We start from the raw sequence: 27,225 nt of genomic DNA on the forward strand, positions 1-27,225 counted from the left end.
ATTCCGTCTTTGCGTATTGCAGAGTTATCTTCTCTTGGGAGCAGGTATTGATTGTTACGTCACTTGTTTGTGAGAGTAATGTCATCAATTTTTGAGAAAACAACATAATTTTCTCACACAAACCAATGACGTAACAATCAATACCTGCTCCCAAGAGAAGATAACTCTGCAATACGCAAAGACGGAATTGGTTATTCAGAAGAAGTTGTTTAAATATTTTAAACATATTTGACCCTTGTGAGCTTGAATATAAATCAAGGTCATTTATTTGAACAAAATTGGTAGCCCTTTATCCCAGCATGTTACTGGCCAAATATCATCACCCTATGCCTCTTGGATATTGAGAAGAAGTTGTTTAAAGAATTTAACATATTTGACCCCTGTGACCTTGAAAATAGATGAAGGTCATTTATTTGAACAAACTTGGTAGCCCTTCATCCCAGCATGCTTCTTGCCAAACATCATCACCCTAGGCCTATTGGTTATTCAGAAGAAGTTGTTGAAAGGTTTTAAACATATTTGACCCCTGTGACCTTGAATGTAAATCAAGGTCATTTATTTGAACAAACTTGGTAGCCCTTCATCCCAGCATGCTTCTGACCAAATATCATCACCCTAGGCCTTTTAGTTACTGTTTAAAGTAAAATGTTGACGACGGACGGGCGGACGACGGACGCCGCACCATGCCCTAATCTCACTTGGCCCTTCGGGCCAGGTGAGCTAAAAACAAGTCAAACTTACAGGTTTGAATCAAAATCTGTAAGATCAATGCCCAGAAATTGATAAAAATCCCAGAAAGTTTGATGACATTTGATGTATAACTGTGAAGATGTATTCATCTTACATTTCTTTATGAAGTTTTCTTTTCATAGGAATATCAATATTACGGCCAATTCAAGATGTATAAAGACTTTCAATATACTTATGACTTAAAATCACTAGCGTGCACGTGACCAGGTGATACAAACATTTGGCCACACAAATGGATATGAACTGTACAGTATAAACCACAGTGACATTAACCTTAGCAGACGATCGGATAGATTTAATAGAAAACTAATGTCAAAAATCTCACCTGAATTGCATTTTTCATTGTGTCCCAATTGTGTTGAACTGAAAAAGTCAGAGTACATTATCTATCAGAATAACTATGTATACCATTTAAGTAAATAGTTCTGTTTTATGCCCCAGAACACATTTTGTAAAGTAAATGTTTTGATACTTTACAAATCCCTTCCTAAACTTGTTTAAGAATAATATTATAATTATCACATAATTTAACTCTTAATCAATGGGATGCAGAGCAGAGTATACTACAGCCTAAATGATGTATACCATGACACACACCCTACTACTCCTGTAGCAAACACATGCATGTCTTACATTCTATATTAATGTTCCTTTATATATCAATGTAATAAGTCAAGCTTATCAAATGTACAGATTTAGAATGAGAAGAAAATAAAATGCATGTTTAAATTGAAGTAGTCCTCTTCTGTGTAGAACTATTATTATTGTTTTTCATTGCTTCATATTTTCTTCTTAGGAATATTTACCATCTTCTGGCACCTTCCATCCAAAGTGTTTTGCATCTTCCAAACTATGCCCTGTAAAATATCGACAAAACTTATTAACATACTTTCCACTGTTAATATATGCTCCTCACCATTCCTAGTGTCTTCATTGTAGAGCTTGCATTCAATTTTATTGCAAAACAAACCAATTAGTGGAATTAAAATCCACCCTAAGATAGCTATATTGTCAGTTACTGACCCTCTACAGAACCATAGAGGGTCAGTAAGATTTATAGGGGGCGAGGGCGGAGCCCGAGCCTCCTATACATCTTACTGACCCTCTATGGTTCTGTAGAGGGTCAGTAACTGACTATATAACGAATTTATCGCATCGAGGACCCTTTTTGCTTAAAATGAAAGTGACTGTTTAGTCGCTTCTTGTCTATTTCTTCCGTTGTCGTCTGCCCAAATCTCTCCATGTTGTTGTTGTGCTGTTGTCTCTCAATGTCACCGAAACGCTTAGATAAGGGGACGGCACCCACGCTAAAACAAAAGACGGTCGCTTGCGACAGCGTCTTACTAATTTTGCCTGGCGTAGGGGAAGCAACTCCTATCATTTTACGATACAATGTAGCGAATGGGAATTACGGTGAGCATTGTATCATTTTCAGAATATTCAGGTACCCGGTATCTGTTGTTTTAGTTTTGAAGCGGTGAGCAGTGGGCGGCCATATTGCCCTATAATGGAATCCTACTGACCCTATATAGAAAATTAGAGGGTCACCACGTGACAGCTCTAAACCAATGGATTTTGGACATTTTTGTCCGAGGTGCGATAAATATATATATAGGCCCATATAATAAATTATAGTATCAACCAATCAGAATTGATGAAGTGTTTGTTTGTGACCTTATTAAATAACTTAGCCTGGACATTTATATATATTCACAAATTTGGAAAAAAACTTGTTCATTGAGGAGAAATAGTCCAAAAAACATTATAACCAATCAGAACTGAGAAAGAGCATGTGACCTCATTAAAATAATGTATAAAGGTTCTGGTTATCTTTAAGCTTTGACTTGCCATAATAGGCATCAACAACTTTTACAAAAATCCATACCATTTAAAAAGTGCTTATAACTTATTTATAATTAACATGCACAGATTCTGTTCATCTATTAACTTTTCCTGCACACTGCCTTTAAAAGTTAACCAGGATATTTACTGAAATTCGTCAATATTTGTGACGTTATTGTCCACAGTATGTTGTCCAATTATATAGAACTTTATTGAATATATACACAGCTTCTACCTATCTTCAAAACAAGAAAATTAAAAGTTAGAGAAATCTATAGATCTTTAGAGAAAATTACTGTCTGGAATGCTATCGCCTATCAAAATAAAGGAAGTACTTTTTATAACAATATTTAGGGAAATTTTTGTTCAGGTAGCAATGTGTGACAGACAGAAAAACTAAGAATAGTGATATTTGTTTTTGAACAGTGAAGAACAATGAAACCCACAGAAATTAACGAACTCGGAGATCCAGAATTTGACCTTCAAACTTACGCTACATAAGATAGGATATTGATAAATCAACAGATTCTTGAGATAGTTACCTAAGCAACCAGCTGTGATCACCTAATAGCAATAATGCATAATCAATGAATTTGATATCGTTTTACAGTTTTTACCGTGAACTGATAAAATATCTGGAAATTGGTGTTAATTACCTCATAACATGCAATGAGGCTTAATTAGCCAGAATCAAGGAGTAATTATTAAATTGTCAATGTGGATAAGTCGTACAAATTTAGGTTCTATGATTTCTCATTATGACATGGAGTACTTTTATCAGTGGCGGTGTCCTACAGGTATAGATAATTTTGTAAATCTATATCATTAAACGACACTGTGATTTTTTAAATGTAAATGAATTCAACAACGAGGAATTGGTTTTATTTGACTAAATGGGATAAATTATTAAAAGTTCTTTTTACACAACCAATAAAAATTTCTATGTGACGTTTCAATGAATAGTACAATATGTACACTGTCACCTTCATCAGACAAATGACCAGTGAAGCGTATATACACAAAGGTGTAAAATGTGTATGAGTTGTCCACAAAATCTATGTCGATGCGATTGCTATGCGTATGTATAATACCCCGGTAGTTTTAATATATGTACCGAAATGACCCGATTCAGCTACGCTTTGTTAACACCTGGTCATAGATGTGCGAGAGTCTTTGAACCCCCTCGTCTCGATTTAGAACTGGCCCACTGAGGCGTATCCAGATGGCTTCCTTTATCTGCCGCTTGAACATGTTGCTCTCTCTCTGTCCAAAACTTTGGAGCTATCCCAGTTAATCACATGATTTTTCTGTGCGGCATGGTCTGTGATTGCCGATTTATTTATCTGGCCTAACATAACGTAAACAATCCTTTTCCAGTCAGAAATATCTGTTAGACATATCAACAGCCTTCAGATGATCAAAAGACATCAAATTTTGAATTTATTTCTTCCACTTGTATGCAATTTCTCAGCTTCTTGAAATTCTCTTTCCACACTTCCTGAAGAAATATCATTTATAGTAAGATGCAAGGATAAATGGAGATGAAAGTTCACCAACTTACCTAGAATAGCAGCCTGGTGCATCAGCTTTTTGGGTATACAGCCGACGTTGACACAGGTGCCACCAAGACCTGTAAAACAAGATAAATGTATTTCCCAGCGTGTGTAGACAGACCTCTACTGTAAATAGTTAATATCAGTTTAAACACTTCCTACATTGTTGTACATGAAAAGAATTAAAATAAGCACCAATATTTTTTTGTTTCCTAAAATATGTTTGCAGCACAAGTTTTGTGAAAAATCTGATAATCCTCTCCGAAAATATCATCCAGAAATCATCTGCCAATCGATAGCTGAAGCCTCACGAAATATTTGTGAAATTGGCAGAGCAGCAAAATTGAGCCACGCACATGACTTATATAGAATGTATATACTATTGAATAGAAATCTGACACACCTGAAAACTATAAGCAAATCAGATTATGGGCCCCTCATAAAATATGCAGAATTGGCTTGGCATCAATTATATGCAAAATCAACTTTGATTGATAACAAACTTCAGTAGAAAGTAAACTAGGCAGTTTTCATATCAAAATCTGATAATTCTTTCAGATTTAGATATTGTCTGTAAATCAAAGTTATTTAAAGGAGACACTTAAAAATGTACTAAAATGACGGTACAACTGGGTTTATAATTGAAACTTATTTTAAAGCTCGATATAATTTCATTCGATTACTGACAGTCCAAAATTTTTTTTTAGATGGTTTTTATTTCTCCACAACAAATGATATTCAATGATGACAGAGTGGTTTGGTAGACGTACCCCATGTTGTCCCTACCGGTGTAGGCTGTACAAAGTCAAACACAGCAACTTTCTTTCCGAGAGATGCAGCCTCCTGCAAAACACGGTCACCATCATTACATGAAAGTCATCTAAATCATTCAAAAGCCAGAAATTGTTTTCTCACAACTAAATGAAGGTTCATAAATTGATACAATAGATAAATGCAATGACTATATAACCGAAGACTTGCGTCATTTCGGGGGTTAGCAGTGCAGATGTAAATAGACCCAATCGAAAACCAAATCGCAGTGGCCATACTGGGTGCAATCATGATCAGTAGTTGTGAAAGAGGTATTAATCATCGCTTTCATTGTTTCGGCCATTTGAAGGGGAGACGTAATTATTTTGCCAAATGACTTACAGACCCGATAATTTACCATGGAACAGAATACCAAACATATATTTTGTTTTGACTTAAATTGCATATTTTGATATATCTGGATTTACAAGAAACGTCCATGTCAACATACAAATTCAATAAGGCCAAGTAAGATATGCTGTTTGTTTCTGGTAACTCTACCATCTCTAACTTTCTGTGCCTACTCAACAGATTTTTTCAAGACATGTAACAGGAAACGAACATGATTTTTTGTTCAGCCTTAATATCTGCAACGACCTCAAAGTGGAGCACACTAAAATTACCAAGCTATAGTACTAGTCCTCCTATACACCTGCTACTCCAGAAATCCTTACAGACCATACTGAGATTAACACTGGACCAATTCAATTTTAATATGATTTACTAGTAAGTATATGCCAAGTACATGAAGGTTCTTCTTTACCAAATCCTCTCTCCCCTCCTTTGTATCGGATATTGTCCCATTTAACAGTACAGATATGTTGTGTTTCATGTTCATTAAGTTCACAACTTTTCCAGCTTTGTTAGTTATTGTACAGCTTTTAAAAGAAATATATGTGGATTTATTTACTAAAACATTACCTTGGATGCAGCCAAACCTCCGGAGCCCCCACCTATCACAATCAGATCGTAGTCGTAGTTTGTCGCGTCTTGCAGCATGGCTTGGAGGCTTCCGTTCTTATGTGCCTTCAGTGTGTCATCACAACCACCTGTAACATACAATAAAACAACGGCTGTCATCACAACCACCTGTAACATACAGTAAAACAACGGATGATACATATGCTATAAATGATATGTGAGCAGACATCTGATTTCTGATAGGAAGTAGAACTTTTACAACCTTGCCAATAACAAGAACTGTCCCAGGACGGCTGATTAATATGTATCCCTCCTCCAAACCTCTCCCTCCACATCTACACAAAGAATTCCAGAATTATAAGAATAGGCATTCTTTTCTCAATACTTGACCTACAGGGATATCTACCTGTATGTATGAAGTATCAATCAAATTGATGCAATACTTGCGATGGTGGAGTGCAAACAATGGCTATGAAAAGAAGGGGGCTAACTCCATAAAAAGGGGAGGTAATTCAATTCTATATAGTTTATTCACATCCCCTCAATATCAACATTATGTTTACCAAGTATCATTCAAATCTGTGTAGTACTTTGAGAGGAGTAGTACAAACAATGCTATACATCAAAGGGGCATAACTCCATAAATTGGTATATACATACAAATGTACAGTGGCATTAATGTATTACAACCATCTTTGTGTACAAGAAGACTGTTTTATTACTATAACAATACCACTTTGTCATTAATGTTTTAATGATGTATGTTTTTGATAACAGAACTTATAACCTCTTCATGATCAAATTCAATGAAGATATGCATCAATAGCACAAAAATTGTCAACAAATCACATCTTCATAGCTATAAGTGATCTAGTTCTGAAAACAAACATTTTTGTTCAACTGAAGCTCTTGACATTGACATTGATAAGGATTGTTCAGAAAAAGTTGCACAATTTATAACATCTAGTACTTATAAGGATTTGTGTTTCTACAGAAGAGTCCTCTGTGTACCTAGATAGCTGTATATGTATGGCTTTGACAAGCAGATACGTATTGATTAGAAACATCACCTTGGCACTGCTTAGCTTGGGGAACACACAGAAATATTGTCCTTACTTTTTTCCTCACTGTGATATACAGGTGATGAAGCTACTTATTTGTTCTGGTACACTGACATAACAGCTCACTAATACTGCTTTGAAACAAATGGTGATGTATATATACATACAAAAATAGACTTCGAACACAAACATCTGCAAGCCAATATATTTCTTATTGACTGTTTTAGACTGCTGGTAACTGACTTTGACATAGACATCTTATGATGGAAATCGTTATCACAGATTCCCGGAAGCTACAGATGCAGTTTATTGCTTGTAATCATTTGATGATGGTTTTGATCTACATGTAGATTGAATTTCTAATCATTTTTATGAAGGTTTAGATCGAATTTCTAATCATTTTATGAAGGTTACATTATTCTACATGTAGATTGAATTTCTTAGATGACAAGGCAATATGTCAAGTGCTGCTTTTATACTGCAATGTATTTCACACAAGTAAGAGAGATGTACACAGGCAAATTTATTACATTGTACGCACGAATAACAAACATGTTCAGGTAAATTTGATTATGCACAGGTAATAAACATTTACAAGTAAATTCATTACACAAAGGAAACATACATGTACAGGTAAATTTATTAAGCACAGGTAAAAAACATATACAGGTAAATTTATTACACATAGGTAAGAAACATGTACAGGTTAATTTATAACACACAGGTAACAAACATGTACAGGTAAACTTATAACACAAAGAAGTATACAAATACAGGTAAATTTATACGCACAGGTAACAAACATGTGCAGGTAAATTTATTATGCACATGTAACAAACATGTACAGATAAATGTATTACACACAGGTAACAAACATGTACAGGTAAATTTATCACACACAGGTAACAAACATGTACAGGTAAATTTATAATGCACAGGTCACAAAAATGTTAAGGTAAATTTATTACTCACTGTAAACAAACATGCACAGGTAAATTTATTTTGCACATGTAACAAACATGTACAGGTAAATTAATTACACACAGGTAACAAACAGGTATAGGTAAATCTTTAACACACAGGTAACAAACATGTACAGGTAAATTTATTATGCATAATGCACATGACACAAACATGTTCAGGTCAATTTATAACGCACTGGAAACAAACATGTTCAGGTAAATTCATTACACAGGTAACAAACATACAGGTAAATTTAAAATGCAAAGGTAACAGTGTTTTTTTCCCTACAGTCTTAAAATTTGATATGAATAACTATATAACTATATATATATATCAACCATGGGTAACCTTTATGTGAAATTTGAGAAAGACCCCTCCAGTGCTTCCAGAGAAATTCAAATAGTTCTTACAAACTGTAACTCTCATATTCAAAATGGCTGCTTGTTGGCCAATTTGGTTTTGTGATCAGTCCCAAAATTTGATATGCATAACAAGGGACCATGGGAAACCTGCATGTGAAATTTGAAAAGAATCCCTTGAACACTTTTTGAGAAATGGTGCTAACAAAAATTGTTTCAGGATGGATGGACATTGAAAAGCGCCCAAGAGTAATATTGCAAACTATATAGAGCGCTAGCGGTCTATATATAAATGTTGCATATTATTATTATTATTATTACGATAGTGGCTGATCGAAGCACCACCACACAATCTCACCCTGGTACTTTGTACCAGATAAACTAACAATAGATGTGCCCACATTTATGATATTTCCAGTAAATGTTCTTGTGACTCAATAATTCCCTATAGCCAGTATCTGCACAAGTAGGATCACTTTTAATGAACTAGCACAATGATATTAATAATGTGGTCACTAAGTTAAATATTTGATATAATATAACTTCAGGTGGGTTTTTTAATCTTGTTAGCGCAGTAATTGACACTCCACATGGTCACTGAAAGCTAAAAACAGAATTCTTCACTTCAATATTAGGTTTATGATTACCAAATGAGTCTGTCAAAGCATTTCAGCTACCTTCCTGATTGCCGTAACTGTTACCTGTGTGTAGCTCTAAAAACAGTTTCTCTATATAGGGTATACAGTGATGGCTTGCTGAGCCAATAATACGTTGCTGCGTTTATTTCGACAATGGTGAATCTGGCATTGAAGTAATCCATTTCTTTAAATGGCCCATATTTACAGATTAGTTCCCAGGATATTGTACATGATGAAATAGCAATTTTTTGTCTGAATTATTAAACATGAATTTACATAATTTTGATTTAGTCTAAATATATTTTTTACTTAGGCCGAACAAAACTATTACCCATAGGCCATAGTCCAACTTCCAGTACTATGCTCTGCATGAACTGCATAGCTCCAGTGCAAGTTAGTTTCCTCTCTTTTTCAATTAAAGTTTTGACAAAATTAAATGACACCCTTTTTATTCAATTTGAAGGAAGAAAATTAAAGCATTGATGTGCAGGGCTAGTAAATTGCACATCAAGGGCAATAACTCTTCATACAGGGGTTTAAGAACTCAGGATCATTTAATTAAAAGGCATTGAAGTCTTTGTATGTATTGGTGGAACCAAACACGAACAGTAATTAATTGTAAAGCAAAATCAATACTTCTGTGCCAAACATTTTTTTACATGGCTATTTATCATATCATAATATATTTTGCAATTATTGCACAAGTTCCAGTTGAACTTGCCCATTCTTATATATATGAAATATCTATATCATACATATATATAATACACTGGCCTAATATTCCTGTATCCATGTTCAAAGCCAGCTGATATAACAGAGGTTAATTGTGTGACTATAATAGTATAGCAATATTTCATTTCAAGTCGACCAGCTGAGTGCTTTTCTACAGTGTCAACTGGACACATTTGGTGCTGAAATCACATTTCCTTGTCATACTTATTGTCAATTTCTTTTACAGATATTCAGAACCAATGCAACTTGATCATGACCTGATTATTTGTGGGGTATAAAAGGGTCAGTTATTGATCTCTGGCCATGCCTTCTGATATAAATCATGAAGACACAGTAAATCTGTGCTAATTCATTATTTATTATATAATACAGTCTGTACAACAAAACCGTTTTATATATATCACCAAGAATATACAGCTGAACAGGGTTTCTGTTAACCGACATAAGGTACCAGTACACAGGAAAAACTTCTTGAGGTAAAATTTAACCTGGAAAATCCTGTCCTGAAGTTCAAGGTCAAATTCAGGTCAATTTCACATGAACATTTTTTGAGGTCAATCTTTTTAGGTAAAACAATTTTTAAAAGGTCAAACTTCCCTATCTAGTCATTCATGATAATATTTCGATCAGTTTGGATGGTAATAAAATCAGACTTACCGAGGTGTTTTCCGTTGATAAATACGTTTGGCACTGTTTTTTGTCCGGTAACTTCTAGCAGTGTGTTCTGTATGTCTGATCCGTTAGCTGTAAAACAAACATCATTAGTAATGATCTTTTAAAAAAGAAATCAAAACAAAGACATTTCTGAACTTCTTAATTAAGAAAACAGTTGTCTGAACTTCTTATTTAAGAAAACAGTTGTCAAACAAAATACAAACAAAAAAACTTAACTAAAACTATATACGATATGAAAATTCAGAAGAATTTTAAAACTTTATTTTTTTTGGCAATTTGATTTTTGACTGGATGTCTATAGCTATCATCAATTATTTATGAACTTATATAATGGGTGCATACATGTTGGACTTCTTTTCTTTCTCTTTCGTAGTTTTAATGAAAAGACGGCCGCCGAGGAAGACCCAGATCCCATATTTATTCTTTGTGAAGAGCTCATGTCTGTCCCAGTCCTATACTAACACCAGGATGTTTCTGATTATCCTCCTCACAAACAGTTAACACCAGGATGTTTCTGATTATCCTCCTCACAAACAGTTAACACCAGGATGTTTCTGATTATCCTCCTCACAAACAGTTAACGAGGATTTCAAAAAATCCACATGGTCCAATGCTCCATTTCATTAGTACTTCAAAAACACTGATAAAGCATTCAGGAGATTGAATTTCACGACCAGAATACAACACTTATTCTAGAGAATTAATCTACACCTCTGATATACTGTTTCTGTTGTAAGCATTTCACTGTCACTTAACCTACATACACTTTCTATATATAATTCCTGTTACCAGAATGTTACAATGTCCGAAAATCGTCATTTCCTATACACAATTCCTGAAGCCAACACATTTCACTGTCAGAAAATCTACACTTCCTGTATTCAATTCCTGTTACAAACTTGTTACATGTGACTGTTTATTCTCAAACCAGTTCTTCATTCATCAACACATCTGAATAAATTTCCCTTAATCCATCAGAATGTGATCTTGTACACTGTAACAAGATTATCCAATTACGGAAGGCGAGAGAATGATTAACAAATTCTATCTAGTAATGTACACTCAGAGATCTGCCCTAGAAAGATGTCCTATATATCATCACACTGCAAGTCTAATTTAGCAATCCATAAAATTCTATCAGGTCCTATGTCTGTCACAGCCATCTCAGTGCCAATCATGGCTTACAGGTAAACTACATCAAAGCCTCAAAGATATCGATGCTGTCACACGGCTAGAAACATTGGCCTCGTCCATTAGTCCTGTTAGGTGATACAGCCACCGGACCACACGTGTAAGGTCAGACATACCGCTGATTCTACTTACCTATCTTATCTAACTCTGTCACCCCATATTCCTGGTCGATGGATTTGAACATTTCTTTCACCTGCAAAGTGAAAAGATAGATACAGGTAAGAAAATTATTGAAGGACAAACAGGTAAAATTTTATTGAGAGACAGCTATAGACAGATAAAATGAAAAGGAATATATATATATACAGGTACATGTATACTGTTTTTTTCTGCTTTATATATAATAATATTTTTGGAGCAAAATTTGACAAAATTCCCAATGATATTCAGATTGTTTTTCTTCTTTTTCTCTCTTTTTTTTTTCCTAATTTGATCTTGAATGTTCTTTTCTTTCTTTTAAACTTTTATTTAATTTACTTGCAGCAGAACACAGTTTCATTTCTTATCTCCCCTGATACATGTAGATGCCTCATACAAAAAGAAAAGAATACATTCTTAAAAAAAATTACTTAATCTGTTTTATCGTTATCTAAATTAACGACAACCATATTCACTTTTCAATTCTGACCCAAACAAATTCAAGAAGACAATGTTGCATGCAATCCAGTCCCCTACCTTCGGGCAAATTTCAGTATCTTATAACCAAACAAAGACCCATAGTGGTATAATTTGGGCACGAGACTGGACTTTAGCATATGCATGAAACGCTATCATCTCATAAAACTTTGACAATTGTATGTAGGTGACACGACATATGACATGTCCCGGGTAAAGTGACGCCTAGTGACACAAGGGGCCTTAACTCTCTATATAGAGCAGGGCAAGACATCTACCCTATACATTTTAGTACATGACATGCATGTGCACTCTCGATCTGGTCTTCTATCCTAAGACGTACTCTTCACTTATACATAATTTGATCATCATCATCCGGGTCCCCATATATATTTCTTCAACGTGACCTTGCTCTCCTGCCTCTTAGGGTCAAGCGGGCACAAAGTTTTCATTTTCTATAAACACTTGATCCTTTTTACCCCAGGATACCAGGAAAAGCATGAGTACAGGACTCGGATATCTGTGTCCCAAAAATCACTGGATACTGAAATGGATGCTCAATTAGAATGAAATTCCTTCCTCTATAATTGTAGATAGTAGTCATAGCGTTCAGGATTTACATTATTTTCCTATTGGGCTCTGCCCCTCAGCTCTTCGGGAGGAGTATGTAGGATAGGGACTTGAGAGAATAGGGGTAAATCCCTTCATTTTTTACGATATAGAATCCTCTTTTGTAGTCATCCCGTTCAGGATTTACATTATTTTCCTATTGGGCTCTGCCCCTCAGCTTCTAGGGAGGGATATATAGGATGGGGACTTAAAAGAATAGGGGTAAATCCCTTCATTTTTCACGATAAAGAATCCTCTTTTGTAGTCATACCGTTCAGGATTTACATTATTTTCCTATTGGGCTCTGCCCCTCAGCTCTTCGGGAGGGGTACATATGTATGTAGGATGGGGATTTGGGAGAATAGGGGTAACTTCCTTCATTTTTCACAATATTGAATCCCCTTTTGATCCAGGCTTACTCAATAAAAACCAGGTTAAAATCTATCGGCCTATTTCAGACCAGGTGAGCCAAGACCGAGAACTAAGATGCAACAGTTAACACAGCAGTGTACTGACAGGAAAGTACTGGTTATATTGATTTACACCTAGCTACAACCCGATACTTTTCTTAATGAACCTCGTTAAATATATAAGCTGACAGGAACTGATGAGGGTAGTTCATCGTGTAGTTAATCAATGATTCCAGGACTAATGGTGATTACTCTCAAACTGAAAGGACTGGTAGACAGACAGTTCTTAAGAACGCATGTACTAAAACAAGAGGCCCATGATGCCTGTAATCATTCACTTGTTAGTTATATACGTGTATAGAGTCTAGATCTAGACCAGACACAGAAAATGTTTCCTATTATTGATTATTTGAGTACTGGTGATCATGGGTTAGAACGTAGATATAGATTTGTTTGGGTGTATTGGTTTATTCTTTTTATTTATCCAACATTGGAATCTCTTAGTCTAGAAACTTAAAGGGCCAGGCTTCATTCCCAAATTAGTTGAAAATGTCTACTAACATTCTTAATGAATAGCCATTAAGATTTATCTCATACCCTCGCCCACTCGTCCACGAGACGTGGAAATCAGATTTGGCAAGAGGTTTTAGACTAACAACTCGTTCGGCGAATGAGTACATTTCTTGAACATCAAATTTAAGTACAAGTGCACTCATGTTTTTTGCTCTACGCTGTGTTTAAATTTTATAGATAAACCCATTTGTTAAAAATTATCATGCTCAGCCTGTATGAGATGAGGAAGTGGTTGTGTATGGCAAGTCCAAAAACAACCCAAAATGAACATCCAGTTTCTGGTCTGGAAAAGTGCAGACACATCCCGAAATACACATCTGGTGCCTGTTGTTCTTAAAATAGAACTTATATTTACCACAGTTACAAAACGATGAGCAGTTTAAAAAAAAAAAGATGAAAAAAATACTATGCTGACAATGAGCTAAAAAAGTGATTAAGTCGCAAAAGAAAATTAATACTGCACTAGATAGACAGACAAACAAAAATTGAACATGTCCAGATTGAATTTGAATGCAGTTTAAATACATGAACATGGCAGTGCCAGTTTCAGAGTCAGTGACACACGGACAATAAAGTGAACGTACACAAACAGATTAAATGAATTGCCTTGTAGTTGGTTTCAAAAAATATTCTGGAGCCCTGAATCCTTTACCAGGTCTCTCATCCCTGCATCCTTAAATCATAAAACATTGAATTCCCTTGATCCTGGCATAATGATACATTCTAGTATCACATTTTTTTTTTATCAAAGTCCCTCCTTTACCACGACATATATGGAGTAGTCTGGACTAGACTAAAAAAATTTATCCCCCCCCCCCCCTCCCATTTCCCATATTCGACCGTGTTCCTCTGCCAAAGGTGCCTTTCATTAATTCAACACTTGACTCCTGACTCTATAATCTCCGAGGCTTTATATATTAGGTATGATCCATCCAAAGTTAGTCAACTCCCTTCAGCCACTCCAGACTAGTAGTCAACTCCCTTCAGCCACTCCAGACTAGTAGTCAACTCCCTTCAGCCACTCCAGACTAGTAGTCAACTCCCTTCAGCCACTCCAGACTAGTAGTCAACTCCCTTCAGCCACTCCAGACTAGTAGTCAACTCCCTTCAGCCACTCCAGACTAGTAGTCAATTCCCTTCAGCCACTCCAGACTAGTAGTCAACTCCCTTCAGCCACTCCAGACTAGTAGTCTACTCCCTTCAGCCACTCCAGGCTAGTAGTCAACTCCCTTCAGCCACTCCAGACTAGTAGTCAACTCCCTTCAGCCTCCAGACTAGTAGTCAACTCCCTTCAGCCTCCAGACTAGTAGTCACCTCCCTTCAGCCACTCCAGACTAGTAGTCTAAGTCGATGGATGCCAGGAGATAAAGATATTAAATCTTGGATATACATGCACAGTGTAGTCTGGTACATGTACAGTGTAGTCTGGTACATGTACAGTGTAGGTCTGGTACATGTACAGTGTAGGTCTGGTACATGTACAGTGTAGGTCTGGTACATGTACGGTGTAGGTCTGGTGCATGTACAGTGTAGGTCTGGTACATGTACAGTGTAGGTCTGGTGCATGTACAGTGTAGGCCTGGTACATGTACAGTGTAGGCCTGGTACATGTTCAGTGTAGGCCTGGTACATGTACAGTGTAGGTCTGGTACATGTACAGTGTAGGTCTGGAACATGAACATGACCATGATATACAAAAGTTACTTACTGGCATGGCTTCCCATTAAATATCATACTTGTACATATTTCACAAGTGCGGCAGAATATCAATATTTTTTCACTCGAGTGAAACAGTAAAACCAATTTTTTGACTTGTTTATTACCAATATTATGGAACTAAAATTCATGCAGACATTTCATGTACTTTTGTTTGCCAAACCTCATATATATATACCTAGCCTAAAACATATAAATATAAACTTTATTTATTTTACAATAATTATGAAACAAGTTATTTCAACTTATATTAATCACTCTTGTGAGTGGAATCGAACCCGAGTTCGATATAAAATATGTTACAGATTTGTGATCTTGCTATAGATTATGACCTTGACCTCAACCTTGGTACCTTCACATAGACACTGTCACAGCACAAAGTGTAGATCATGCACTAGAAAAAACCCACACACAAAAAGAGGCATGTGGTAAGGCTAAATATGATGACCTTGAACTTACCTTGAAACAGAAGGGACATGTGGTCTTGCTGAAGATCATGACCTTGTTTTTGGCCACCTGGTCCATGACCTCTGCCTTGAGGCCACCTGCGCCCACAGGGGGCATCTTGGCTGGGGAAGAGTAGATCAAGGGAGAACCACAACGCTTAATGTTGAACTAGAGGTGACGTCAACACCTGCAATTATCAAAAGCTTGATGTCAATAACATAACTTAAAAGATATATATCTGTTAACGTTAGCACCATTTGCATCTAATTTTATTCAGGTTGTGTTATAAAACGAAATCTTAAATTGATCTCCTACCATAAGAATGTAATTAAGATACAGCTGTTACAACGGATGTCAATCACAAACTGAAAGTTTTATTATTCTGATATATTGGTCGGACGAAGTGATCTATACGTGTATTGTACATATACACATACAAATTGTACTTGCAACTTAAAATGACAAATGATGGACCAATTTTACTTTGAACAATTTCCATGGTACATGTAGTTTGTTTTTCCAATTTAATAATCAACCCCATGTCTGGGTAAAATTTACTAAAAAAAAATCAAATTTAATCTGTACATGAATACACAAAATGTAATTTGGTTGATTAATGTTAAGTGACAGTTGAACACACATGTGAATGCTTTTAGACCACACATACCAGGTACGACCTATGGTATGACATGTGTTTTAACTAATATGGAGTGTCTATAAATATATATTCCTGAACTACGTAATTAATTATTTTACTTTTGTTACTAAGAAACATTGGCAGTGTTAACGTTCTCCCCAGAAAATTTGCCAATTTGGTTCAGGTCATTATACCTTGTACATGAAGATATCACTTTTTTATTTTTTATTTATTACTAACTCTTATATTTATAAATTATGTTGTAGACTGTCATATCCTTTTATCTGTACTTTCAAAAGCCAGAGAAGAGGATAACTCTAACACCAACTTTCTACAATATTACAAAGAGCAACAGAACATTGAATAAATGCCCCCACTCATGGATGGGACAGACATGGGCAACACTACATGCCCCCCCCCCCCCCCCCCCCCCCCCCCCCCCCCCTTATTTTATGGCGGGGTCATAAAAAGTACAATATCCTCACTTAAGTTATGCTGATTCCAATAAGGGTTACCTATATATAGGCATATAGTATTGAAAAAGGAAAGAGAATTGTATGCTTCCACCAGGGATTGAACCCACGACCCCTAGCTTCCCAGTGAGTCTGACACAGTACTCTACCGATCAAGCTAAAAGGAAATTTGTACTAGCACAAAGCTACAGTAGAATTATTACTGTAATCATATGGACAACTAAAACCTGCCATAGTATTAAAATTATTATCGTTAATTTCCCATCCTCGTAATTCCAGAGATTTCACTCACTTATTTAAAAAGGCTCTAGTTCTGTATGCACATTCTTGTTGATGATACAACTAGACTAGTATAATCATTTGATGTCATTTAAGATATGCACAAAGTACAGCAGATCTAGATCTAGAGAATTTAACAGTATAAGTGACTGGCTTTGAAGTTGGATGTCAATGATCTGTATTCTTCAAAGTAATTGGTCAGTTTATTTCACCTGAAACCAATCAAATGTAGCTAACTAGTTATATATATATATGTGTCTTCGATTTTGACTTGACATATTCCAGGGGTGCAGAGAACATGAGTGAGAGATATCTAACCCCTGAAATTCCGAGGATGTTGATTTCCATGCCATGTAGCAAATACGTGAACATATTGATCACACAACTAAGAAATGAATTGTTGATATACATTGGCATCAACTATGTATAAATGATGAGTGACGTTACCTTAGACATACTAAGATCAAAGGTAATCGTATTCTCTTTTGTTCATAAGATATTTTCATAACAAAGCATCAAATCAGAAAGAGGGAAATGTTATAATATATATTTTGCAATGCACTGTCTACAAAGTGCCATTAATTCTGATTAAAATCAGGCATGATACCTTAATTGCCTAATTTGTCACTCTAGATCTGCTAACCTAAAAGTCATAAAAAAGTATTGTATTATTCTAATTGCATTCCATATAAATCACATGATCTTGTGAAAAAGTTTATTACAAATACATGTCCATTTATTGTATATACCACAATTAATGGCACATACATTTTACTTAATAAGGGCGTCCCTTCTCTCACTTACCAAAGCCTGCGCCCTTATTGGGTCAAATAAGGTACTGTATATGTATTCCAAGCATGATTGCGTTTCTATCCACTTATGGACATAACCAATCGTATTTTATGAATTTGTACAATTGATATTATAAATGTCTCAGTATCCATATCATTATCAGAAGTAAATATTTTATCTAAAACATATAACTCTACTTGAGTGTAGATATAAACACAGAAAACACTGATGATGTACGGAGATAATATAAGATAAGATAAAGGCAATACACAAACTATTATTACCATGCATGTTACTACAAGTTCCTGTTTGTGTCGAGTCGAGATATACAACTGTATATAACATATATACCGGTATAAATGAACACTTCCTCACAATATACAACCAATATCATATATATGCCTCAACAAACATAATCACAACACTGACTATTAAAGCAAATGATGCCACGCACATACAGACCCATTTAATGTAGTAATCGTCAGAAATCAATATATAAGGCAAGCAAAATTCTCGTACAGGCATATTTACACCCCTAATGTATACATTTTACCTGCATATATTGACATCCGGCAGGTAAATACCAGCGACTAGGATTACCATATACGTCATAAAAGCCTGACTTTCAGCCTTATGTTTGTACATGATAGCTCTGGGAGGTTAATAACTCATTCACCCCTGAAGACACATTTGAACTCTTCCAATTCAAATGTTGGAAGAGTTCATGTACCAAAACACAGTCCGCAAATTTAAATGACATCATATCACAGAAATAAACACTAATAAACTTTAAGCTTAATTGCTATGAAGCTTTTGTAGACTGACAGCTTTAATTTTTTATTCAAGTATACCTGCTCTGCTCTTTTCAGGAAATTAAAATGTACAGGATGACAATCTATAACAATTTGAGCACAGCTCGCTCCTTCTATATTATATTTGGGAAGTCAAACCTGTGTGCCGTTCATTAGTTACATACTTTCATGTTGCAGTTTGGAACTAAAATTAAATCATATTCGGTGATTTCACTATGTTTTGAAATTGGTGGTTACTTGAAAAGAATAGCATTTTGAATGACATATATAGGTTCACCTGCAATAATGTTGACCTATACTACATGTATATATATTCAGAGAAATTTGCTGGTTCAAAGTTGATGAAAAGCACGCTACTTTTGCCAACAACCAGCTTTTTATGAGAACACAGATATGTATATAAATATCACTGACTGGTGATTCTTTTTTCTGTAAAAGTCTTTTCATTATGTGCCAGGAAGCAACTAGTTCGGCACCTATTGGATAATTATTAGGTTAATTTAGGTCGAATTTATAATCGATATCTCATCTGAAAGGCAACCGATTCCCGACTATCGATTATGAGATATGTCAACATCGATGATTGTTTTCAAAACGGGAAGTGCGAGTTCTACTTTCCTTTTCACTAATTAGAGAGAACGGGAGGTCTATGTCATACTATAGTGTACTCAGGACTCGTCAGTTGGACATACACGGCATAAGCCACTGAAAGCAAAAATGTGCTCAAACACCTCATGCAAAAGTGTTAGGGTTTGATTCAAAGTTGAAATTTCATTAATAGTATTAATAAAAGGAAAAGCCATGCCATTGTTAAAAAAAAAAAATCGAAAATCGATCAGTTTTTTAACACTAACCAATTATATCCGATCATCGATGTTGAAATCTCAACCGATTCCCAACAGTAATTAGGACTCACCAGACTGGTGCAGAAACATATGCATATATATTACAAGAGGCCCATAGGGCCTGTATCGCTCACCTGTTTCTTTTGTTAATATCATATCAAATATCATGACCCTGGGCCTTATGGAACTAGAGCAGAAGACTGTTAAAGCTTTTAACCAAAGTTGACATTTGACCCCAAACTAGCACTTAAAGTTGACCTTTGACCTCATAACTGTAACTGAAAAAAATGTTTTAACTGCTGGTTTACATAAAATCCCCAAGTATCATGACTCTAGTTCAAATGGTTTTTAGGATATTATTGTTTGAAATTTTTAACATAAATAACCGCTGTGACCTTGAAAGTAGGTCAAGGTCATTTTAATGAGAAAACTTTATAGCACTCCATCCCAGGTACCTACTGGCAAAATATCATCACCCTGGGCCTTATGGAACTTTAGAAGAAGATTGTTAAAGCTTTTAAACAAAGTTGACATTTGACCCCTGACTAGCATTTAAAGTAGACCTTTGACCTCATAACTTTCATTGAAAAAAGTACTCGCACTGCTGGTCTACATAACATACCCAAGTATCATGACTCTAGATCAAATGGTTCTTAGGATATTGTTGTTTGAAATATTTAACATATTTAAACTCTGTGACCTTGAAAGTAGGCCAAGGTCATTTTAATGAGGAAATTTTTAGCACTACATCCCAGGTACCTACTGGCCAAATATTATAACCCTGGGCCTTATGGAACTTGAGAAGAAGATTGTTAAAGCTGTTAACCAAAGTTGACATTTGACCCCCGACTAGCATTTAAAGTTAACCTTTGACCTCATTACTGTAATTGAGAAATATATTCGCACTGCTGGTCTACATAACATACCCAAGTATCATGACTCTAGTTCAAATGGTTCTTAGGATATAGTTGTTTGAAATTTTTAACATATTTGACCCCTGTGACCTTGAAAGTAGGCCAAGGTCATTTTAATGAGGAAACTTTATAGCACTCCATCCCAGGTACCTACTGGCCAAATATTATAACCCTGGGCCTTATGGAACTTGAGAAGAAGATTGTTAAAGCTGTTAACCAAAGTTGACATTTGACCCCCGACTAGCATTTAAAGTTAACCTTTGACCTCATTACTGTAATTGAGAAATATATTCGCACTGCTGGTCTACATAACATACCCAAGTATCATGACTCTAGTTCAAATGGTTCTTAGGATATAGTTGTTTGAAATTTTTAACATATTTGACCCCTGTGACCTTGAAAGCAGGCCAAGGTCATTTTAATGAGGAAACTTTATAGCACTCCATCCCAGGTACCTACTGGCCAAATATTATAACCCTGGGCCTTATGGAACTTGAGAAGAAGATTGTTAAAGCTGTTAACCAAAGTTGACATTTGACCCCCGACTAGCATTTAAAGTTAACCTTTGACCTCATTACTGTAATTGAGAAATATATTCGCACTGCTGGTCTACATAACATACCCAAGTATCATGACTCTAGTTCAAATGGTTCTTAGGATATAGTTGTTTGAAATTTTTAACATATTTGACCCCTGTGACCTTGAAAGCAGGCCAAGGTCATTTTAATGAGGAAACTTTATAGCACTCCATCCCAGGTACCTACTGGCCAAATATTATAACCCTGGGCCTTATGGAACTTGAGAAGAAGATTGTTAAAGCTGTTAACCAAAGTTGACATTTGACCCCCGACTAGCATTTAAAGTTAACCTTTGACCTCATTACTGTAATTGAGAAATATATTCGCACTGCTGGTCTACATAACATACCCAAGTATCATGACTCTAGTTCAAATGGTTCTTAGGATATAGTTGTTTGAAATTTTTAACATATTTGACCCCTGTGACCTTGAAAGCAGGCCAAGGTCATTTTAATGAGGAAACTTTATAGCACTCCATCCCAGGTACCTACTGGCCAAATATTATAACCCTGGGCCTTATGGAACTTGAGAAGAAGATTGTTAAAGCTGTTAACCAAAGTTGACATTTGACCCCCGACTAGCATTTAAAGTTAACCTTTGACCTCATTACTGTAATTGAGAAATATATTCGCACTGCTGGTCTACATAACATACCCAAGTATCATGACTCTAGTTCAAATGGTTCTTAGGATATAGTTGTTTGAAATTTTTAACATATTTGACCCCTGTGACCTTGAAAGCAGGCCAAGGTCATTTTAATGAGGAAACTTTATAGCACTCCATCCCAGGTACCTACTGGCCAAATATTATAACCCTGGGCCTTATGGAACTTGAGAAGAAGATTGTTAAAGCTGTTAACCAAAGTTGACATTTGACCCCCGACTAGCATTTAAAGTTAACCTTTGACCTCATTACTGTAATTGAGAAATATATTCGCACTGCTGGTCTACATAACATACCCAAGTATCATGACTCTAGTTCAAATGGTTCTTAGGATATAGTTGTTTGAAATTTTTAACATATTTGACCCCTGTGACCTTGAAAGCAGNCCCCGTATAGGTCCATCACACTGTCACCGTTCTCCAGATGGGGCCACATGTGTACACCAGTGTCAAGTTTACAAGCACCTTACACACTATTGATACAGCTCCTGATACATAACTATATAGGGACAGTTCCAAACAAACAAACGTACTGTAATTGGTTCTCATGGTCAGATCTCTGTGGTCCGTAAGCAAATGCTGTACTTTATATCTTCTAATGACCAATACAAACACAGAGTGTTATTTTTTACCCTAATAGGAGCCGGAAATTGTACAGCCACACATCGGGATTCAAACCCAGGACCAGGTCCAGCACTTTCCCAGGTATCCTACAGAATAGTAATAACTTGTAGCAGGGAAGGGCGGGGGGGGCGGGGGGGATGTGATATAAAAGTTCTAGAATTTGAGGTTAGAATAGCGCTATAACTTGGGCACTGCAGACCTCAACTTCGTCATCCTTTGGTAGAATTCCCATATCCCTTTATATGTAACAAGCAACTTCGTGGAATTTATATCCCCAGCTTTCAGGACATATTGTAGGTAAACATTATTGAGTTACATTATGTAGGTCTGCACATGTGAGTATCGTGCTTTTGAGACATAATGTATAGCTTGAAACTCGAAGAAAAAAAGGGCCTTATCTAATATTTGCTCGAGTTATTAAGCGGGAACTGCAGATAATGACTCCGCCAAATGGGGTCCGCTGAAAGTGGTCATCAAACTTGGCCAAGCCCTTAAGGCATTTAACCCCGTGACCAAGTTTGAAGAAAATGGGTTATCATTTGTTGTAGTTATTGCACAGAAAGGAAGCACGGCGGATTATGACGTTTTTCGTTATTCAAGGAGCCATAACTCCGCCAAATGGGGTCCGCTGAAAGTGGTCATCAAACTTGGCCAAGCTCTTCAAGGGCATTTAACCCTGTGACCAAGTTTGAAGAAAATCGGTTAACATTTGTTATAGTTATTGCACGGAAAAGCATGAGCATGACAGAGACGGATAAACCCAAATTAATATCCCCCGTTTCGATGAAAGCGGAGGATAAAAAACTCATTGTACTAGTATACTAATTCTCGCCATAGGTTTATTAATTAGCTAATTCAATATTGCCATATTTGCCCAGTTATTAGGTCATCAGGTCAGATTGAGTGTCATATTGGACCAAGACTGCAGGCTCATATTATTGTCAATAGGAAGCTACCCTAGACCACAGGGGTTTGTATAGACATATATGATAAAATTAGCTAGAAATACCTGTGTGTATATATTTATTCTGGCTAATTTTATCATATAATACAAGCCCCTGTGCCTAGACCGTCCCTGTAAAATATGTACTGTACTGTACTGTATGACAACTGTCTTAGCCGCGTATAAATAGTTATGTAAAATGTAACAGAATATTATGAATACAAGCAAACTTATTGACGAAAGCGTATTTCTCTGGAACAAATGAGAGAATCTGAAACATGGGTCCACGATAAACATGGCCGAACGCCTGAAGGATGAATGGGTGAAAACCCAAGTTGTGTGTATCGTACCTGTGTGATAACCTCCTTCCTGACAGCTCTCTGCAGTCTAAATGGCGGATTAAAATTGTCGTTATCGTCTCAATACTTCTATTTATAGTGAATGACATGTACAAATCTTGTACACACTAATACACCCCCCGTAACGGAGCTATGTAATCCCGCCAACCACGTGATTCTTTTTATAGAACCGAGCCTCGTTACAATGACGCGTACGTCACGCGAAAAAAGTGTTTATTCATCGCTGATATGGGGAAGCCTCATTGGGAGCCTGGGTCAGAAAGTAGTACATTAATGATATAGGTCTAATGCATATGTGAGTAACTAGTATAGACCAGAACAGTAACCAGGATATACTTGATACAGAAAAGGGATTCCTAGTTATAATGCAGCCAAAAATGAAATGAATGTATATATATTATCATGCAACAAAAAATGTATTCATTGCACTAATTTTGAGCATGGTTTACAACAGATAGTTTTTGGAGACATTATGACTGGTTAACCTACAACATAGATGACTGACCGCCACTTTTCATGTATACCAGTTTTACCAAATCATGCATGGCATTAATGTAGGCTATGTCATATATATATATGCATGTACATATTGTTGACGTCATCATTATTATGACGTCATAACTGTTACGTTTCATACCATTATTGACCCTCCCTGGACAGATGGCTGTTCAATACATAGAGTATTTTTGGACACCGTGTATTACGATGTCAACCCAAGTCACCAATATTGCTTTTTACATCCGTCTGTCCTACGTCTGGCACACTTTTACATGTATCTCAAAGTTGTCAGTAAATGTGTTCAATGACGAGCTTATGAACACAAATACAAAGAATCAATAACAGCAATGTGATCCTTCTGACAAATGCATGTTGAGACTATCTATTACGGCTGTCCTTCTCAAAGGGCTCAACAGGTTCTCTCGAAATCTTACAAAACCATAAGCAGAATTAATTTTAACTATACTGAAGTCCGTCTCTCCTCGAGTTATCGGAGTATTGCAGAGAACCATGGTGCACTTTCACTATTTCAAAAGCACAGTTCACGTATGTTATGTCACGGTGTCCAAAAGTTATGTCCAAATGTGAAGATGTTTTACCAATGAACACGGTAAATGCATACTACTTCACATCCTCGACACAGCATGCTACTTCTTATCAATTGTACAAACTTATATTAATTATCTTTAGTTAAATAGGTCTTAATTGTTACCAAAGTGTTCTGAAGTCTTACATTAAGAAGAGTAACTGACCTAACATTGCTTTACATTATACGGAATGGCAAAATAACACCTCAACATCATGACAATGGTCTATCTCAAATAATCATTCTACTCCGCATCTTTAAGGAATGAATATTTTAGCAAATGTTGTTATGGCCCTATAACACACATTGCTATTGATGACCAATTTAATAAAGCCCTCCCAGGTTGTCAGCAATAGAAATTTGATGCGGCCGTTACATTATTTACATTTTGAAATTGTAGCTACGCTTTCTTTTGTCATTTCGAACAGTTCTTTGTACAATTGATAAGAAGTAGCATGCTGTGTCGAGGATGTGAAGTAGTATGCATTTACCGTGTTCATTGGTAAAACATCTTCACATTTGGACATAACTTTTGGACACCGTGACATAACATACGTGAACTGTGCTTTTGAAATAGTGAAAGTGCACCATGGTTCTCTGCAATACTCCGATAACTCGAGGAGAGACGGACTTCTGTATAGTTAAAATTAATTCTGCTTATGGTTTTGTAAGATTTCGAGAGAACCTGTTGAGCCCTTTGAGAAGGACAGCCGTATATAGATAGTCTCAACATGCATTTGTCAGAAGGATCACATTGCTGTTATTGATTCTTTGTATTTGTGTTCATAAGCTCGTCATTGAACACATTTACTGACACCTTTGAGATACATGTAAAAGTGTGCCAGACTTAGGACAGACGGATGTAAAAGCAATATTGGTGACTTGGGTTGACATCGTAAAACAGTACATGTATGCAGTAAGGTGCCAGTTGTCTTTCAATTTACATTTTTTGCATCGATTGGATTCCATGTTAAGTTACTATCCTAAAACAAACTCCTCTGACTACTTCTTTCTTCCAATTTTGATGAAATTTGGCATGAACATAGCGTTTTATCCAGCACTTGTTTTGGTAATATTTATGTCATTATCGTCTTTTTAGATTCTTAACTATGCTGAGTTAATCCCCAAAAAACATTTTTTTAGGGACAATTAACACAGCATTCTTTGTGAATGACATCAATTATTACGTTTACAGAGGTAAAGGTATGATATCCGAACAGTGCCACAGATAATTAATAGATAGAGTTTATATAACAAACTAAAATACTAGTAATTCTCTAAAATATGTATCACTATATTGGGCGGAAAACGAAGTCTTTAAAATTAGGTAGAGGAAATTCTAATTAATATGGATTCCAATAGGAAAATAGCGTATCTTGAGAGACTTTCGGCACGCCACATTAAGACCAGACTGGGATTCGAACCCGGGACCTCCGAACTCTAGACGGACGCTCTAATTTGTAGCATATGTATTCGACTCAAAGCGTCATTAAAAGAGTTGTACCCTACCGTGCTAAATCAACAATATATATAATAGGGTAATGCTAAACCGCGTTTGTATTAATCTTACATACAGTAACCATCCTCGATACTCCAGGGGTAACACTCAGTTTGTATACGCTCTAGCTGTACCCCTGGAATAGACCTATGTCATAGCCAAATTGAAGGCACGCTGCTAGCTATATGGTTGGCCTCGTGTTAAAAATACCCAGACCAATCGTTTAGCTGATAACTGTCTTTTGGAGATTATAGAGGAGCAACATCCGACCTCTAAGACAGTCAATTTTACCGTTACGCTACCGCGAGATTCTTTTGATGTATATCAAATGATAAAATGTGTCTTCTTGTCTCATCCATAAAGTGGCGCACACTGAGCTTCGACTTTGTCAAGATATACTACAGGGATGCAGAGAGCGTAATATTTGTGAGCGTTACCCCTGGGTATCGATCGAGGAAAGCAAATATAACGGACTATATCTCCCTTTTTTGTTACAGGAGATAGTCGTGTAGTTATTTCAAACTGTACTCAAGCCAACAGTCATTTGGGCTAGCTGGTCACCGGAAGTCAAAATGATCATAATCATACATGTCCGGCTAGCTATACATCAATATAATTATCGGTGTAAATATGTTCCTGATTTTGAAAATTCAGTCCACTCACAGTTTGTCGGATATATAAAAAGGATGTGTATCTAAGCAACTGTTTATAGTTTGACATATAACATCATCCTGTCTAGGGTTCATACGGAAAGTTTGCTTAATCATACCGGATCTTACCGACGTCTCGTCATTCTTTGTACATACAAATGTACTACCGACACACAACCTACCATACCAACGCGACAGCCAATCCTTCTT

At 36.1% G+C, this 27,225-nt stretch overlaps 1 protein-coding gene across 5 annotated transcripts in view; it reads right to left on the reverse strand.

Moving 5' to 3' along the window:
* LOC110464934 (thioredoxin reductase 1, cytoplasmic-like) overlaps positions 1–23,948 on the reverse strand; it is a 32,863-nt gene extending 8,915 nt beyond the window's left edge. The window contains exons 1-9 of one of the 5 annotated variants that reach the window (XM_021520414.1): positions 23,775–23,948; positions 15,878–16,052; positions 11,628–11,688; positions 10,287–10,373; positions 5,877–6,004; positions 4,916–4,988; positions 4,154–4,222; positions 1,557–1,607; positions 1,076–1,113 (exon numbers count right to left, since the gene is read on the reverse strand). In XM_021520414.1, the coding sequence (XP_021376089.1) occupies positions 1,076–1,113; positions 1,557–1,607; positions 4,154–4,222; positions 4,916–4,988; positions 5,877–6,004; positions 10,287–10,373; positions 11,628–11,688; positions 15,878–15,982 (612 nt within the window). In that variant the 5' untranslated portion in view covers positions 15,983–16,052; positions 23,775–23,948. The other 4 variants (XM_021520415.1, XM_021520416.1, XM_021520417.1 and 1 more) reach the window with 4 other exon arrangements.
* Between the last annotated feature and the right edge of the window lie 3,277 nt (positions 23,949–27,225).

The sequence above is a fragment of the Mizuhopecten yessoensis genome, unplaced genomic scaffold, assembly GCF_002113885.1.
Source record: "Mizuhopecten yessoensis strain PY_sf001 unplaced genomic scaffold, ASM211388v2 scaffold11043, whole genome shotgun sequence".
In the NCBI taxonomy this organism is placed as follows: domain Eukaryota; kingdom Metazoa; phylum Mollusca; class Bivalvia; order Pectinida; family Pectinidae; genus Mizuhopecten; species Mizuhopecten yessoensis.